This window comes from Cannabis sativa, chromosome X, assembly GCF_029168945.1.
Source record: "Cannabis sativa cultivar Pink pepper isolate KNU-18-1 chromosome X, ASM2916894v1, whole genome shotgun sequence".
Lineage (NCBI taxonomy): Eukaryota > Viridiplantae > Streptophyta > Magnoliopsida > Rosales > Cannabaceae > Cannabis > Cannabis sativa.
In genome coordinates this window covers 31,315,793-31,331,362 of record NC_083610.1, presented here as the reverse complement: position 1 = coordinate 31,331,362, position 15,570 = coordinate 31,315,793, and the positions used below count along the sequence as shown (strand labels likewise).

Below are 15,570 nucleotides of genomic sequence, written 5' to 3'. Positions count from 1 at the left end.
CTTAATAACATGAGTGGCTGGGAACATGTTATATAATAGTGGAATCCAAGCTTTCCTAATAGATCAAATATTAGTTCCCTTATAGTGTTAATTTTGGGAGTACTAGCAGTTGGATCCAAATCTATAATAAGTTATAAATTAACTGTTCACATTAAATTAATGGTACATAAATCAAGAGATAATTAGAAGGATAAAACAGTATTTTGACAAACTCTAATTATGAACTAATAATTGGAGGACAAACTACTTATATTGATTATATCAATAGACTACAAGTAAGAATTCTATAAATATAATTCTATATTGTCAAAGAGTACAATTTCATATTTATAGTGGCGTAATAATAGAATTAATAAGTCAGATTATTCTATTGATGAGATTGATAATAATCTTGGGTTTATTAGAACTTTAAATTATAGGTACATGGTCCCCGAGTCACTTCTATAGATCACTGTCCATGGGAAGGTTTTATTTGATGAATTAATTTCGAGTGAGAATTAATTTCTATGGGAAATAAATTCTTAAGCACAAAATAGTAATTTGTGAAATTATTTTTTTAAATTAATTATGACAATTATGAATTGTATAATTAATACTATTTTAACTATTTAGTTTTATTGGATAAAACTATATTAATTAGTTAAATATAATATTATTCTTAATTAATATTAAAGAGAGAAATATATTATTTTAGAAATAATAATATTTATTTTAATCCTTGTGAAATAAGAGATTAATGAGAATTAATAAATTATTATTTATTGGTAAAATAAATGATAAATCTTATTTATGACAAAATTGAGAAATCAATTTTGAATCTTAATATATGGCCCACACGTGTAGGCCCATTCTACACGTGTAAGGTGACATATAAAGGTTCATGATTAATTTAGTTTACTTATTTTATTAAGTTAAAATAATTTAAATTAAATTAAGTTAATTCACTTTTATTTATTAATTAAATATATTATTAGATAATTATTGAATTAAAAAGATAATTATTAAAATAAAAGACCTACTGATATTTTGATATGCAATTATTAAATATTTATATTTGAATTTGAATTATGAATTCAAATAAAATTAGATATTTATCTTTTATTTTAAATAAAGGATTAAAGGCTTTCTATATAACACTATTTATAGATATATAGTAGGATAAATACAACACAGTAAATAAGCCAATTAATAGAGAAACAAACCGACAAAATAGAGAGAAAATAGAATTAGATTTTCTAACCCTATTCTCTCTCTCTCTCTCTCTCTCTCACGTGTCACACTTTCTCTCTCTCTCTCTCTCTCTCTCTCTCTCTCTCTCTCTCTCTCTCTCTCTCTCTCTCTCTCTCTCTCTCTCTCTCTCTCTCTCTCTCTCTCTCTCTCTTGTCTCACACGCCCATGCCATTCAAGGTGTGTGTGAGATCAAAATCCTAATCTCATTACAGTGTCTTATGAGTTGAGTACACAGTGTGATACCTAAATCTGTTCATCTAATAAGATCTAATAGCCCACTCTACTCCTGAGTGTTGAGGCTGGCTTGGAAGATCAAGTTGTTGATTCTTCAACATAGTTCTTGGATTGAATGTTTAATTGTTATACAAAAAGAAACAAAGATACCTTGATATGCATCAAGAGGTAATTGAATTTGTTTCAGTATATTAGATTCAATCTATATATTTTATGTTGAGATCACTGGGTTTATGGTTCATATTAAATAAAACTATTTTTATCAAACTTCTACTTCCGCTTTTATAACACTGATATGGACTATAAAAACCAATAATAACTTGGCAAAAAAAAAAAAAAGAATACCATGATAGGCTTCAAGTTGTAAATGTTTCTATTCATCTATTTATTTTAAATTTAATGTATATACATATGGAGACACTGAGTGTGGCACAATGATAATCATTCAAAATGCTTAGTACCACAAAACTAATAATTAATTTATTACTGGTGATCTTATTCGAGTACATTAATTGGTAGCTTTATTGGATTTTTTAAGTTACAAAAATTTGTTCTTAATATTTTATAAATCTTAGTGATGTTTGAATATTTTAAATATTTATCTGAAGTGAAGCAGGTTATGCGATTAACTATACTATTGTCAGATGGGTAGAGTACGTATGAGAGTTGAATTTTAATATCTTAAATATTTATCTATAGTAAAATAGGTTTTGTGAATATATGTACTAATTCAATGATGCTACTAATTCATCTTTTCTTTCTTTAGTTTTGCAGGTTAGGTTCGACACGCCATACACCGATAATGATATTAATGTTCTATGTGATTAGTGGGCTAATTACATGAAAGATGTGTTTATGTGGCAATGAAAATTATGAATATATAATCATTCATGTATATTTTTGGTTAGCTTAGATGCTTTGTTTGGATTAAGTAAGGACATGTTTACTTTGGTGTAATCAAAATTGGAGTGAAATGGAGATTACAATTATAATGTTTGGAATTGGGCCTTTTAATTTTTGTAATCCTTTTACATTGTAATGAGTATTACACCACTTGCAATTTGCATGAATTATCATTACATGAGTATGACTCATGAATGAGGATTACAATTACCAATACATTACAAAAAGACTTTTCTGCCCTTCTCTCTCTTACCACTTTATCAAATGTAGTTGACAATAAATAAAATGAGAACATTTTGGTCAATATATTAATTATTCAATTTTTTTTATACAAAACCAAATTAAAAAAAAAATTGATTACAATGTTCATTACAAAATAAACCAAACATGTACTATTACCATTACATTTTATTACTATTCCTATTACCATTACAATTACATTTCAGTCAACCAAACACCACCTAAGTAGTTTCATAAATACATTGGCATGATTATAAAGTTAGTTTCTTAATATCTGGAATTTTTTTATATTAACTCAACCACATTGCTAGATAAATTGTTGTAGTTGTATATATGAAATTGTAAAAAATCAAATTAATGTAGGAGAATAAATAGCAGAAAAAATTTATATTTTCAATCCAACAACACATCATTGAACTAGAATCGATGCTATTCAAAGAAATAGGCATCGATTCCAAATAGTCTCTTACTGATAGGCGACCGTTCAGAACCGACGGGAAAGGTTTTCCCATCTATGTATAACTGACGACTATAATCTACCCTTTTGTTGTTGGTTTTGAAGGGTTGGTATTGCTCTTTACCGACTATTTCTAACTAGCACCTATTCCACTCAGTTTTGCGTCAGTTGTATAGGCGTAGATTTTACGACCCATCGATAAAAATTTACCTTACTATTTAAAATGGTTGGAAAATATTTATTTTTAGTATTGAAACTTTGTATTAAATAAGCTAATCCCAAGACGAGAGAACTTCATAGTGTCGTTGATACTTTTGTGAGGTTCCACGTCCATGACAAAATAACACTTGGCGCAATGAATACATGCAACAAATTTGTGTAAGTTTTAATTGTTACTTATTAATTTATTCATACCTTTATGTATTTGACTTCTATTACATTTTGACAAATTTTTTTTTGTTCTGTGTAGGCCAGATGGTTGAAAGGTTCGAATCTAAACCTACGTCGAGTAATCAGCCTAGTGTTGGTGATGTAGATCCCACCCACTGTCTCCAAGACTTCTCTGTTATGACATAAGTACTTGATGAGCAGTTAGACCACTTAAGAGGCCTTGTCCATTTGCTTAGACTAAGAGCAGTTAGGGGGAAAAGGGTGTCTACAAGGCCAGGTTCCACCTCCGGGCAACCTACTATCAGCATCGAGGAGTATAAGACATTGAAGCGAGAGGTACAACAGTAGCGAGAATACAACGATATGCATACACAGTACATGTAGTCAAAGAATCAGTACCTCACAATAATCCAGGATCAGTTTAGGTATTTGTCACCCTTTTTCCTAGCTCTCAATGGCTCAAGTGACCCCACCTCCACCGCTCCATGTTCTTGACTCTGGATCTTCGTCTCAAGCTGCCCTACCGACCTAAGGCAATGATGATGATGACATTTATCTTTAGTAATTGTTGTATGGTGTATATATAATTGTATTGAGCCATTATGACTTAGGATTATGTTGAATTTTATTATGTGACGAGGGTACTGAATTTTATTATGTGATAAAGGTATTGAATTTTAATTAGGATTTATTGAATTTTAATTTCTGGCTTTAAGTTACTTTTAAATTATAATTATATTCAATTTCAAAATTTTAATTAAAATTGAAATGTATTAAAAAAAATTCAAAAACACATTTATCGGCGTAATGATCTACATTGAAGAAAATGCAAAATTAAAGAAAGATATTAATAATGACTTTACATGCACGGGTAAAAATTTCTTTCATAATTATTATGTTTGCAGGAAAATTTTGTTCGTGCATTTTTACGTAGGCAAAAGTTTCCAACCAAGCCATGTCTCACGAGCACACATCGGTGCATAGTTTTTCCTAGTGCACTAACGCGTCAATGAAAACCACCTTTGCCGACGAAACATTAAACACTAAAAGAGTCTTTGTTGACTACACTTTGCCAGAAACTTGTGCTGCCGAAGTTTTTCATCGTCAAAATTTTCGTGTGCTTATAGTGCACCTTTGCTGGTGTAAATTTGCGCGAAGAAAAGTGAGTTTTCTTGTAATGGCTATTAATTTCATAACAGGGTTTAATATTGTTTATGGAGAAGTGTTAAGATCGTTTCTCCTATTGGATCATTTGTGTGCTCTTGAATGGCTCAAGGCGCTTTGGTGTGGGTGGTGACATGGTTATCCTTCTCCATGTTTATATTTTGAGCATTGCTATTGGGCACCAGTGGTGCCTAGCACATTCTAAATGTGTCGACTTGCAATTGGCTAGCGATACTCTATAAAAATTATTATATTAAACTATATGGGACCCGATACTTAATTGCACCAATAGCGATATTGACACGTAGGAGGGTGCTAGGCACCAATGGTGCCCTTTAGCATTTCTCTTATATTTTGGAGATTTCCAAATTGTTATTAACTCCATATTTTGTGGTTTGATCCTACATCAGTGATTAGTATAAATACTTGAGTTGCCAATTTTAATTTTTATTAAAAGATCTTTGACAAATGCATCTTTATTCTAAGTGAATTTAGCATTCATTGCAGTCCTTTGAACCGTTCACAACTTATTAATATTTTAGTGGAACGTAATATTAGAATTTTCTTTTATTGTAAATGACATCAATTTTTTTTTTTTCATCTCTATGAGTATTATTTTCATGTAATATATTTTGTCCAATTTACCAGTAATATTTTTATTTTTTTTTAATAACAGAATTAAAAAAAAAAAGGAGTAGCAGCAATAATTAATATTTTGGACTGAAATCGTAATAGGAGGGAATTAATTAAATTGGTTTTGGTATAGCAAAAACTCATAATTAAGTGGTGCGCAAGATCTTTGTATTTTAAACTTTCCTGATCTGCCTTTCCCTCCGAATCCCATCTCATCATGATCAGCATATATGGTTCACAATTGGACCCACAACACACTATCAGTATACTTTTCTTAAATTTAGTCACCAAAAATAAAATTAAGTTGCATGTCAATGATTTCACAATATTATAACAATTAAGATATGCATGTCTCTCTTACTACTTTTATTGAAAGTCATAGAATAGAAGCGGCAAATTAAACTTTATATTTTATTTATCACACATACATACATACATATATATTTATATATATATATATATATTGGTTTAAAATGGATGCTAGCTAGCTAGAAAAGACGATTTCATTTTCAATGCCAATTTGAATTACTTAGAAAACGAAAGGTGTAGGTTTAAAAAGGGAGAAGTAGTAGCTATTGCTAGGTGCGTGGACTTCAGTGTTTCTTAGATAGCTAGGTTGCCGCTTTTAACCTAAAAGCTTCGAAGAAGAGCCAAAGTTGGCTCTTTAGTCAAAACTCAAAAAGGGAAGAATGGGCGCACACACACAAACACAGTGACACCCAACAGAGATTGGAATAAAGATCAGTAACAAAGCGCGCTTTGGTTCCAATAAGCAGCAGATATCAGATCATCATATATCAATAGTACAAAGAGACAATTACTCTTTTTCTTCTTTTCCCGAAGCGAAGAAAAAAGAAGGAAAAGAAAAGTGAACAAAAGCTAGCGTACATGATTTATATATATATATATATATATAATCAAAGTTGCTAGTGTAAGGATGGCATTAGAAACATTAAAGCTGAAAAATATACCCCAAGAATTAAACTACTATATATATATATTTTTTATTATTATTATTTCCCAAAAACACCCGCATCATGGTCATCATCATCTTCCTTCCGGGTGCAAGGGAAAAAGCTCCAGAGTTCTATCTCCCTCCTCCTCCTCGTTATTACCATAACATAATCTACTATAATCTTCTACCAAACATTCGAATCCCCAGCTTCTACACTTTCTCTTGTACGGACTAGTACAGCCTTCTTGCTCTCTCTCTACTACGTACTCTCCCTGCACAGATCAAGAGCTTAATTAATTAAGCATTCCATTAAACAATGATCTATTGGCTATTTTGACACGTAATATAACTACTCAAATGAAATAAATGTTTATAAAACGCGATACATGTGCTATAAACATATATATTACATAGTCACGTAAATACGTAGCTATAATTAATTATAAATGATGTATTACCCCAAGTCTTGTTTCTAAAGCTACGGTAACGGAGTGTAGAGTAGTGGTGGATGTGTTGGTGTTGGTAGTTGTAATGGTGGGAGTTCGTGGACTATGGCTGAGGCCAAGACTGTTACGCTTTTGCTTCTGTCTCTCCCTAGCCTTGTGGTTCTGGAACCAGTAAAAGACGTTTTTGCCCTCGATCTTCCCGAACTTACCAAGCTGCGCCGTGATTTGTTCGATTTGTTGGGCGTTCGGAGTCCGCATTCCTCCTCTATACAGCGTCTCCAGTATTCCTATCTGCTCTTGCGTTGGATTCCACCGTGTCCCACCAGGGTGTGTTTCAACCTGTATTATATGCACCCCACCAATTATTATTATCATTAATATCTTTGTTGGTGTCAACTATTTTCATTTTCAGATAATATTTATGTATACAGCACCAAGTACATTGCAATGTACGTAACGTAAAACAAATAATATACCTGAGATGAATCTTTCTTGTGGTGATCAAGAGAAGATCCAAGCTTTCTAGGACCACTTTCTGGTCTAATGAAGCTCTTGAGATCGAAGGGAGCAATGGAGTTTGGAGAAGTAGTGGTGGTAGAGGAACTAATATTACTACTGTCTGGGCTATTGGGTTGAAGTTTTGGAGCCAGAGGGCGTAAGCGTTTGCAGCCTAGGGTTAGAGATGGTTCGTGCGCTTCCCAGAGTCCACGTGCGAACTGATGAACCTTCATGCTTCCTCCCATGGTGGAGGACTAAATCATGTGGAAGGCCTGATTATATAGAAGAGAGACCATTCATGTCATGATAAAAGAAAAAAAAAAACAAAAAAAGGTCACTAAAGTGGGAAATGAGGTGGTGCTTGGGATAACCAAGACCAAATGATGAGGTGAGGTTGACTTGGGGTTTCTCCATATATATTTTTTTAATTTTCTTGTTTTCTTTAAAAATAATAATAAAAGTAATCTGACAAAAAAAAAAATTAATAAAGCAAACATAAATAAATAAATAAATAAACAATGAGAAAGAAAGAGAGAAAGTGAAAAAAATAAAATAAAATGATAATGAATAGATCTTTATGGCTAGCTATTAGGAGGATTGATGATTATTGTGTGTATATGCATGTATGATGATATATGGATCGTACGTGTGGGTTTTCATTTGTGTGTATGTGCGTGTGGGTTGGCCCGTCAAATCGGGTCGTTTTTTCTTGCTTTCATGATAAGGTGTACATGCTTTTCGGTGGCCTCTCTGTTTTCTCTCTCAAGCTTTTTTTTGTTATAAAGCAAAAGAGAGGGAATGAGAGAGATCCCTCCAATCCCAAAACTCGAACATGGCAAACCCTTCTCTCTCTCTCTATACTTTTCAAGATACGGATAATATCATATATGGTTGTTGATGAATGCCGTCGTCTTTTTCTTTGGTATAAATGGAATGTTTGAAAATTACTAAACACAAAATAAAGATGAAAATTCTCTCTGAAAGCCGTATAGGAACACCTTTCTTTTATTTTTATTTGCCCAAAACTGTAGCTCCAATTTCCCAAACAGTAAAGTATATATTATATGAAGAACTATATGTATTATTTTAATTTACTTTTTTATTGTAAGGAAGAACTATATCTTATTAAACCACCGAACCCCACTTTATTTCTTTTTTGTTATTTCAACCTGATCAATTTCTCTATCTATATCTGTCTATTCTATAATCTAGCAATTATAACTAAATATATATAGTTTATATGGCTGTCCCCATTACGTATTTCACTACGTATAGTGTTTGAGTAAACTAAACTGGGCATATCACAGTGCTCATATAATTGCAATCACCAATTGTATGGGATAGATTTAGGATAAACACGTGTGACGGGGCACGTGCTTCATTCAACGATAGTCACTGAAGAATTATCACAAACACCTGCGGTGCATTGAAGCCTCATTATGGCAATAAGGCTAAATTCCATACATGATCATTCTTGAGGGGCCAATGCCCAACGCCCCTACACTCGACTCATGCACCCTTTTTATAATTTTCTTCTCTTTTTGTTCTCAACCTCTTATATTTAATTTATATGTGTTAATACTACTGTTCACTACCAAAAAAAATTATTTCTAGTCACAACAATAGTCGTGGCTAAAAAATAAAATAGTTGTGACTAATTACAAATTATAATTCTTGTGTTGTGACTAAAAAGTTAGGGGCTAAAGGTATTAGTTACAAAAATCACAAATTGTTGTGATTAAATATTTTTTTTAATCACAATACTGGTTCTGACTAACACTAAATTAGTGACAACTTGTATCTAAATATTATGTTTTAATTACAAGTAATTTTTTGTTGTGATTAAAAAATTATTACTAAAAATAACTGTTTTTTTTTAGTGGTTTTGGGCGGTACAGTTACACCGTGGCAAAAATATTCGGATAACAAATTAATCAACGTCCACTTCATTTAATTGCACTATATTATCTCCTTAAGCCTCTAAAAAAATTAGGGATAAGTTGAAAACTACCCATTTTTATTATACATTAACTAAATATAACTCTAAAATAATATTAATTGATAAATACCCTTTTTTATAATCAAAGTATCAAATATAACCTCACAAAACTTATCAAAATTAAACTTTTTAATGCACATAATAAGAATATAACTTATAAAAGTGAGTATAAATTAAAGAGTAGTAAAATAAAAGTAAAAATTAAAATATGAAACAAAAAATAAGTATAGCGTATAATTTCCTCACAAAATTAAAATGAAAAAAATGAATTAAACTGAGGGGTTCATTTCTCAACTGACAGGATTATTTGTAAACTTATTTATTATAAACACTTTATATTGTCATGCCATCATATTAATTATAGAATTCGATGTGAGGCTCCCACTAATTAAGTAATTCTATTAACTAGTATTGTCTTTTATTGGATGGAATACGAAACATGACCATGGTAACACAAATGTGGGGCCCATGTATAACATACAAGGAATTGATGAAGTCTTAAAATGACATTACCAAAAGTAAAAAAAAAAATGGAAGACACTACAAATGTGAATGTATTAAAAGGAATTGTTGAAATTTTTGAATAAAGGGTTTGTATGAAACTTATGTATATTTCTGTAAAAACAATATATATTGGTAATCAGCGGAAGGACATGGAATATTAATGTTGTATCAAGATATGGTTACGAGTATGATGTGACTCGTTCTCCTTCTTCCCGGACCTTAGACTATGGAAAGAACTTGACACTGACAATTATTATTTGATATCGTTATATATATATATATTATATGTATATATATATATATATATATATAAATATATGTGTACAACTAATTCCTATGTATGCATTAATTGGACTTTTGGCTGCTTAAGTTGCGAAACAGCTCATATTTTATGAGGTCTATATGGATTTTACTTGGACAACAAATCTCGGTGGATCTCACTTTTATCCCATTCTTTCAACTTAGACTTCACATTTCCATGTGCCACAGTTACTCTTGAACGAAATTTGCTCAAACAAAAATTCTTTGCACCTTCGAGTTACAGATTAGGCTAATCAAAACTGCTTCTTAACCAAAAAAATAAATAAAATTATAAGTTGAAAAACTATTGTTAGTATTGTACGTGGAGGGTCTAAAGAGGAGAGAGAGAATAATTCTTTACTTTAGTTTAAATTAAAGTATATATAAATAATTGAGTGACTTGCCGGGGGACATTTAACTTTCTTAGCTTTATTTAATTTTCCAAATGTAATTATGTAATTATGTAAATATAGAGTTCTCAAAAATACCATTTTAATTATTGTACATGAGCTATATATCATACTTAATTTTTTGTTTTAGAAAATTACAATGGGAACTTTCTTCTTCTTTTTGTTTTTTAATAGTATTCTTTCTTCTTCTGTTTCCTTTTTTAATAGTATTTATTAATTTTAATCATTTACCCATACTAAAAGAAAAATTGCCATGAGGGACGATTACATTAGGGACGAATTATAGTCATCCCTAATAATAAGGGTATCATGGATGACTTTTTACACTTCAGGGACGACAATATCCTCTCTATATGGTTTGTTTTTTTTGAAATGTGATAATTTGAAATGAATAGGATTTTTCTCTCTTGTACATTAGGGATGACAAAAATAATCTTGACACATCGTCGCAAAGGGATAAAGGATGATAATATTTTAAACTATAGTGAACAACATCGTCGTTTGAAATATTATCAGAGATGATAATATTTTAGTCTTGACACATCATCGCAAAAATAATCTTGATATATCGTCGCAAAAATATTATCAGCGATATTATGATCCATGATAATCACATTAATAATAATAAAATAATATTGTCTCTTCTTCTTCATTTTGATGCCTCTATCACTCACTCTCTCTCTCTCCCCTCTCTATGTCACTCGATCTCGCCTCTCCCTCTCTTCGATCTTGCCTCTCTCTCTAATCTCCGCTCCGTCTATCTCTCGCTATATCTTGCCCTCTCTCTGTCACTCAATCTCTTGCACCTCTATCTCTCTCACGCATTTCTCTGTCACACTCTCACCCTTGCATGGGTCGGGAACGACACCAGAGTTTCTCCGCTTGTATGCTCATCAAACCTCTCTTTATTTTTTATATATATTATTTTGTAATTATATATATATATTTTAATATAGGGAGCTAATATAATAAGTATTGTAGTTTTTACCTATTGAAAGGTACATTAATTTATAGCAATTGATTTAATCAAATGACTCAAATTAATTTTAGAAAACTTAAACATAATTAACAATTTTTTATTTATAATTTATTTTAAATATTATTAATTAGCTCTAACTAACAAAACTGCACACCTAATTCCAAATCTATAATTTTTTTTTACTTATTTACCTTATGCCTTATAATTTTTAATTAATTACTTTTTTTTTTTTAAAATTTGGAATTTATATATTTATTTTGAATTAACTTGATTTTTCTACTTTAACCCAATAATTCTAGCTAAAAAAGTACAAAATATTCAAGTTATTTAATCCTACAATAATCAGTACAACTAATAATATAATCATGGAGTAAGCTGTAAAATTATCTTATATCAAGTATAATGACATGAGTTCAATTCTTTCAAAAGACATGTTTTTTTTTTTTTTTTTTTTTTTTTTAATTTATTAAGCTTTTATTTTGATTTAATAATTTGAATTTCTTTATTTTTTTCTAAACAATAATTTGAATTTCTTTAATATTTACTAATATGGAATAATTCTTATACTATAAAAATTGTATAGTTTGTAATTATTGTAGTGAAAAGTCTTAAATTTTTATTTGTTAATATATAGGCAAATTACCCCATATATTATTTTTTTAACTTTTTTTTTAAAAAATGTACAGTTTGGGTTTCTTAGGTGGTTTCTCTGGTAGTTTCTATGTGGGTTGCTATATGGATTTTGGTTGCAATTTAGGTTGTTCCGTTAATTGATATATGGGTTTCTATGTGGAATTCCGTAAAAATACAAAAAAAAATTATTTTAAAGTGTAAAAATAAAAAAAAGCTCCTAATATATATTAATGGTTGTATTACATAAAGTATATTAATGAACAACAAAATAACACATGCAATAATAACAATAACAATAATAAGATTTGAAGAATTAAATAATAATTTTTTTAAATAAAAAAATACATTATAAATAGATGAAAGTTTGTTCACTAAAATAATATCTGAACGATCTCGATTTACTGTCGATCTCATCCAAATTTAATAGTCTATGATAACTTTAGATAATTATGAGGTGCTTCAAACATACTATAAACGATCGAATTGCTACCCTTGTAAATACATGGTTTATGTTATTTTATTTATTATTGTTGACTGAGGTTTTCGGCAACCAATATAATAATAATATTTAGGAAAGCTGTAAGAAGTTAATGCACAAGATTTTTACGTGGTTGGGGCATTAATGAGCCTTAGTCCACGAGTTTGTCTATTTATGAGAGTATTTATTACAGAGAATGTTCTTGGTGGTTTTCCTCTCTAGTTCTTATGAAACTCAGAATTCTCGACCCCTACCTTAATGAGTTTGGGGGGGTATTTATAGTGTTTTTGTGGGGTGATCCCTAGAATTGAGGTACATGTCTTTCTGTAATATTCAGTAAAGGCACACCTTCCCAATGGATACATCATAGAAAATGCCTGGTCTAATCCCTAGGCTTTTTAGGGGTTTAATGGATGTAATCCATTATCCTTTCTTGACTGATGTGATTTCTCATAAAGTAGCCGTCGCTAGGCTCATTAATCATAGCGTAGTAGCTGCAGAAGGGGGGTTATGCTGTCAGACTTTAATACTTATGGCAGTTTCAATACGCCTTCTCCCATGCGACATTAAATGCGAGGTGACTGTTTAGATAGAATTTGATACCTCCCGGAGGTGCTTCGTTGTAGCCTTGCTCTCCGGGAGTATATGAAACCTTCATGCCTATTCCGGGAGGCACGTTGATGTTGGATATTATTTTACCAGGATCTAGATTTACTAACAAGTATGTTTCATTAACATCCTAATACGAATTCTAAAATAATGAAATAAACACATATAAAGTTTAGTAAACCTTACATTGGGTGCAGCGGAATATAATGACTCATTTCGTTCAGATCTCTAGCCCTTGATTCCTTTCTGTAGCAGAGCATCACCAAGATCTGAACTTGGATCTCTTTCTCTCCTTCCTTTGATGCTGAATCTCCTTCTTGTTGGTTGATTTTCCACAGTCTTACACACTATGATTGAGATACCACTTGATGTGTGTGGGCAGTCACTCATTCACTCAAGGATTTCAAAATTTAGAGAAGAAAAGAAGAGAGAAGGTGGCGGCTAGAAATTTTCTGTGAAGGAATGAGATGTATCATCTTTTTCCTGAAGTCATCACTACCTATTTATAGGTAACCACCTAGGTTTAAGTTAGAATTATTTGGCATTAAAATAATGAAAAAATAAATGGTAAAATACACTAAGTGTGGCCAGCCATGGATTGTGGATTGGGCCCACTTTGTAATTTTACCATTTTGTCATTTTTCCATCCCATTTTCTCAAAAACGCCAATTTTCCAATTTAACCATTTAAATGCCAATTCTAATTATTTAATAACTAAAAATTAATTATTAAATAATATTGTCATTTAATATATTTATTAATTAGACATATAAAGTCTCTTAATTAATAAATAAACCTAGAATCTCTTTTCTTTATAATTTTGCCCTTGCTTAGTGAAAATTCACAAAGTAGACACAGTCTAACTTTAGAATTATAATTGATTAATTAAAATCAATTAATTGAGTCTTACAAGTAGTATGGTCTCAACTAGTATAGGGACCATGGGTCTATATATCCGAGCTTCCAATAAGCAAATCAAGAATTTATATCTTAAATTCACTGACTTATTAATTCTTCGTTGAATCCACGCATAGAACTTAGAATTGCACTCTCAGTATATAGAATGCTCTATATGTTCCACGATATAGATACGTCATTAGTTATCCATTGTTATAATCCTAATGTGATCAATGACCCTCTAATAGATGATCTACATTGAAAAGGCACTAAGTTACCGTTACACCTTCAATGTATTTTATCCTCCTTAAAACACTTAGCTCCGTATAAATGATATTTTAGCAAAGTGAAATGAGATCTCCACCATTTATCTCTGTTTAGCCTAGCTCGAAGGATATCATCGTTTCACTTCTAAATTCCTATAGAAGTTATAGATTCCATATTTATGTTAGCGCTCCCACTCAATTATACTATCATGTTCTCAAAATGTACGTATCACCCTGACCCAAAAGTAGGCTTACCTAACAAATCAAAGAACATGTATAATACTCCATACATCCGATATTGGTAAACTTTGCCAATGCCCTGGAAAGGACATAACACTTATCCAAGGTGTAAGAATACCTATCGCTGATTATCATGTCAGTCTAAATCCAGTGAACTGACAAATCAGGGAATAAACTGTCGAACATATAATCAAGATTATATTCCACTGTGCTGACAACACTATAATCATTAACAAATTCATATGTTCTGGACTTAAATAGAATTCATACATTATATATATAATCATGAAATAAATCATGTGAACCATGCAACATTAAATGTTATTTCTGATCTTTATTAATAAGTAAATCTGATTATACTGAAATGAGTTTTATTTAGGGCATAAAACCCAACAGTTGAATGCTGATCCTTTTGATTAAGGAGACTTAGTCTAATTATCTCAAAGTCTTGCTTCTTCAGTCCACGTGTCACAGTCCGGTTGGTCCACGTATTTTGGACAAAATCAGGGGCAATAATTATTAATCTGACTTTTAAAGTAATTTAATAATTTAAAATTTTTATTTTAAACAATAATGTCTGGAACAATTATACTATAAAAATTTTAAGGTTGTACTTATCATAGTGGAAAGTCTTATATTTTTTTATTGTTAATATATATAATGACGGTTGTATTGCATGAATTATAATAGTGAACAATAAAATAATACATGCATTAATAAATAATATTCAAATGAAAAGTTATGGCTCTTTGTCAAAAAAAAAAACATGCATAATAAATAGATAAAAAGTTTTTCACTAAAAAAAGATCTGAATAATCTCGATTACGGTTGATCTCATTCAAATTGGATAACTTTGGATAACTATGAGATGTTTTAGACGTACTGAATGATCGAATTGCTACCCTTATATTTTAAGATTAAAATTTGCATATTTTGGCCTGTATGACGTGCAATCAAAATTGTAACATGTAGTAAGACAGGTTATTATCATAAGACCGTATCTCGTCGGCATATTAAGATTGTACAGAGAGGTATTTTCCTTGAGGGCGAGTTATCATCTGGTCGATAGAGAGACAACAACCTGATAAAGAAGCTTGTTGGATGC

The 15,570-nt window shown here is 30.8% G+C and overlaps 1 protein-coding gene across 1 annotated transcript; it reads right to left on the bottom strand.

The window, feature by feature from the left end:
* Nucleotides 1-5,995: 5,995 nt before the first annotated feature.
* On the bottom strand, nucleotides 5,996-7,500 carry LOC115712206 (WUSCHEL-related homeobox 4). The gene is made up of 3 exons (XM_030640459.2): nucleotides 7,129-7,500; nucleotides 6,665-6,991; nucleotides 5,996-6,478 (listed from the first exon to the last, which is right to left on the bottom strand). The coding sequence occupies exons 1-3, from the start codon at nucleotides 7,393-7,395 to the stop codon at nucleotides 6,299-6,301; spliced, it is 774 nt and encodes a 257-aa protein (XP_030496319.1). The 5' UTR covers nucleotides 7,396-7,500; the 3' UTR covers nucleotides 5,996-6,298.
* Between the last annotated feature and the right edge of the window lie 8,070 nt (nucleotides 7,501-15,570).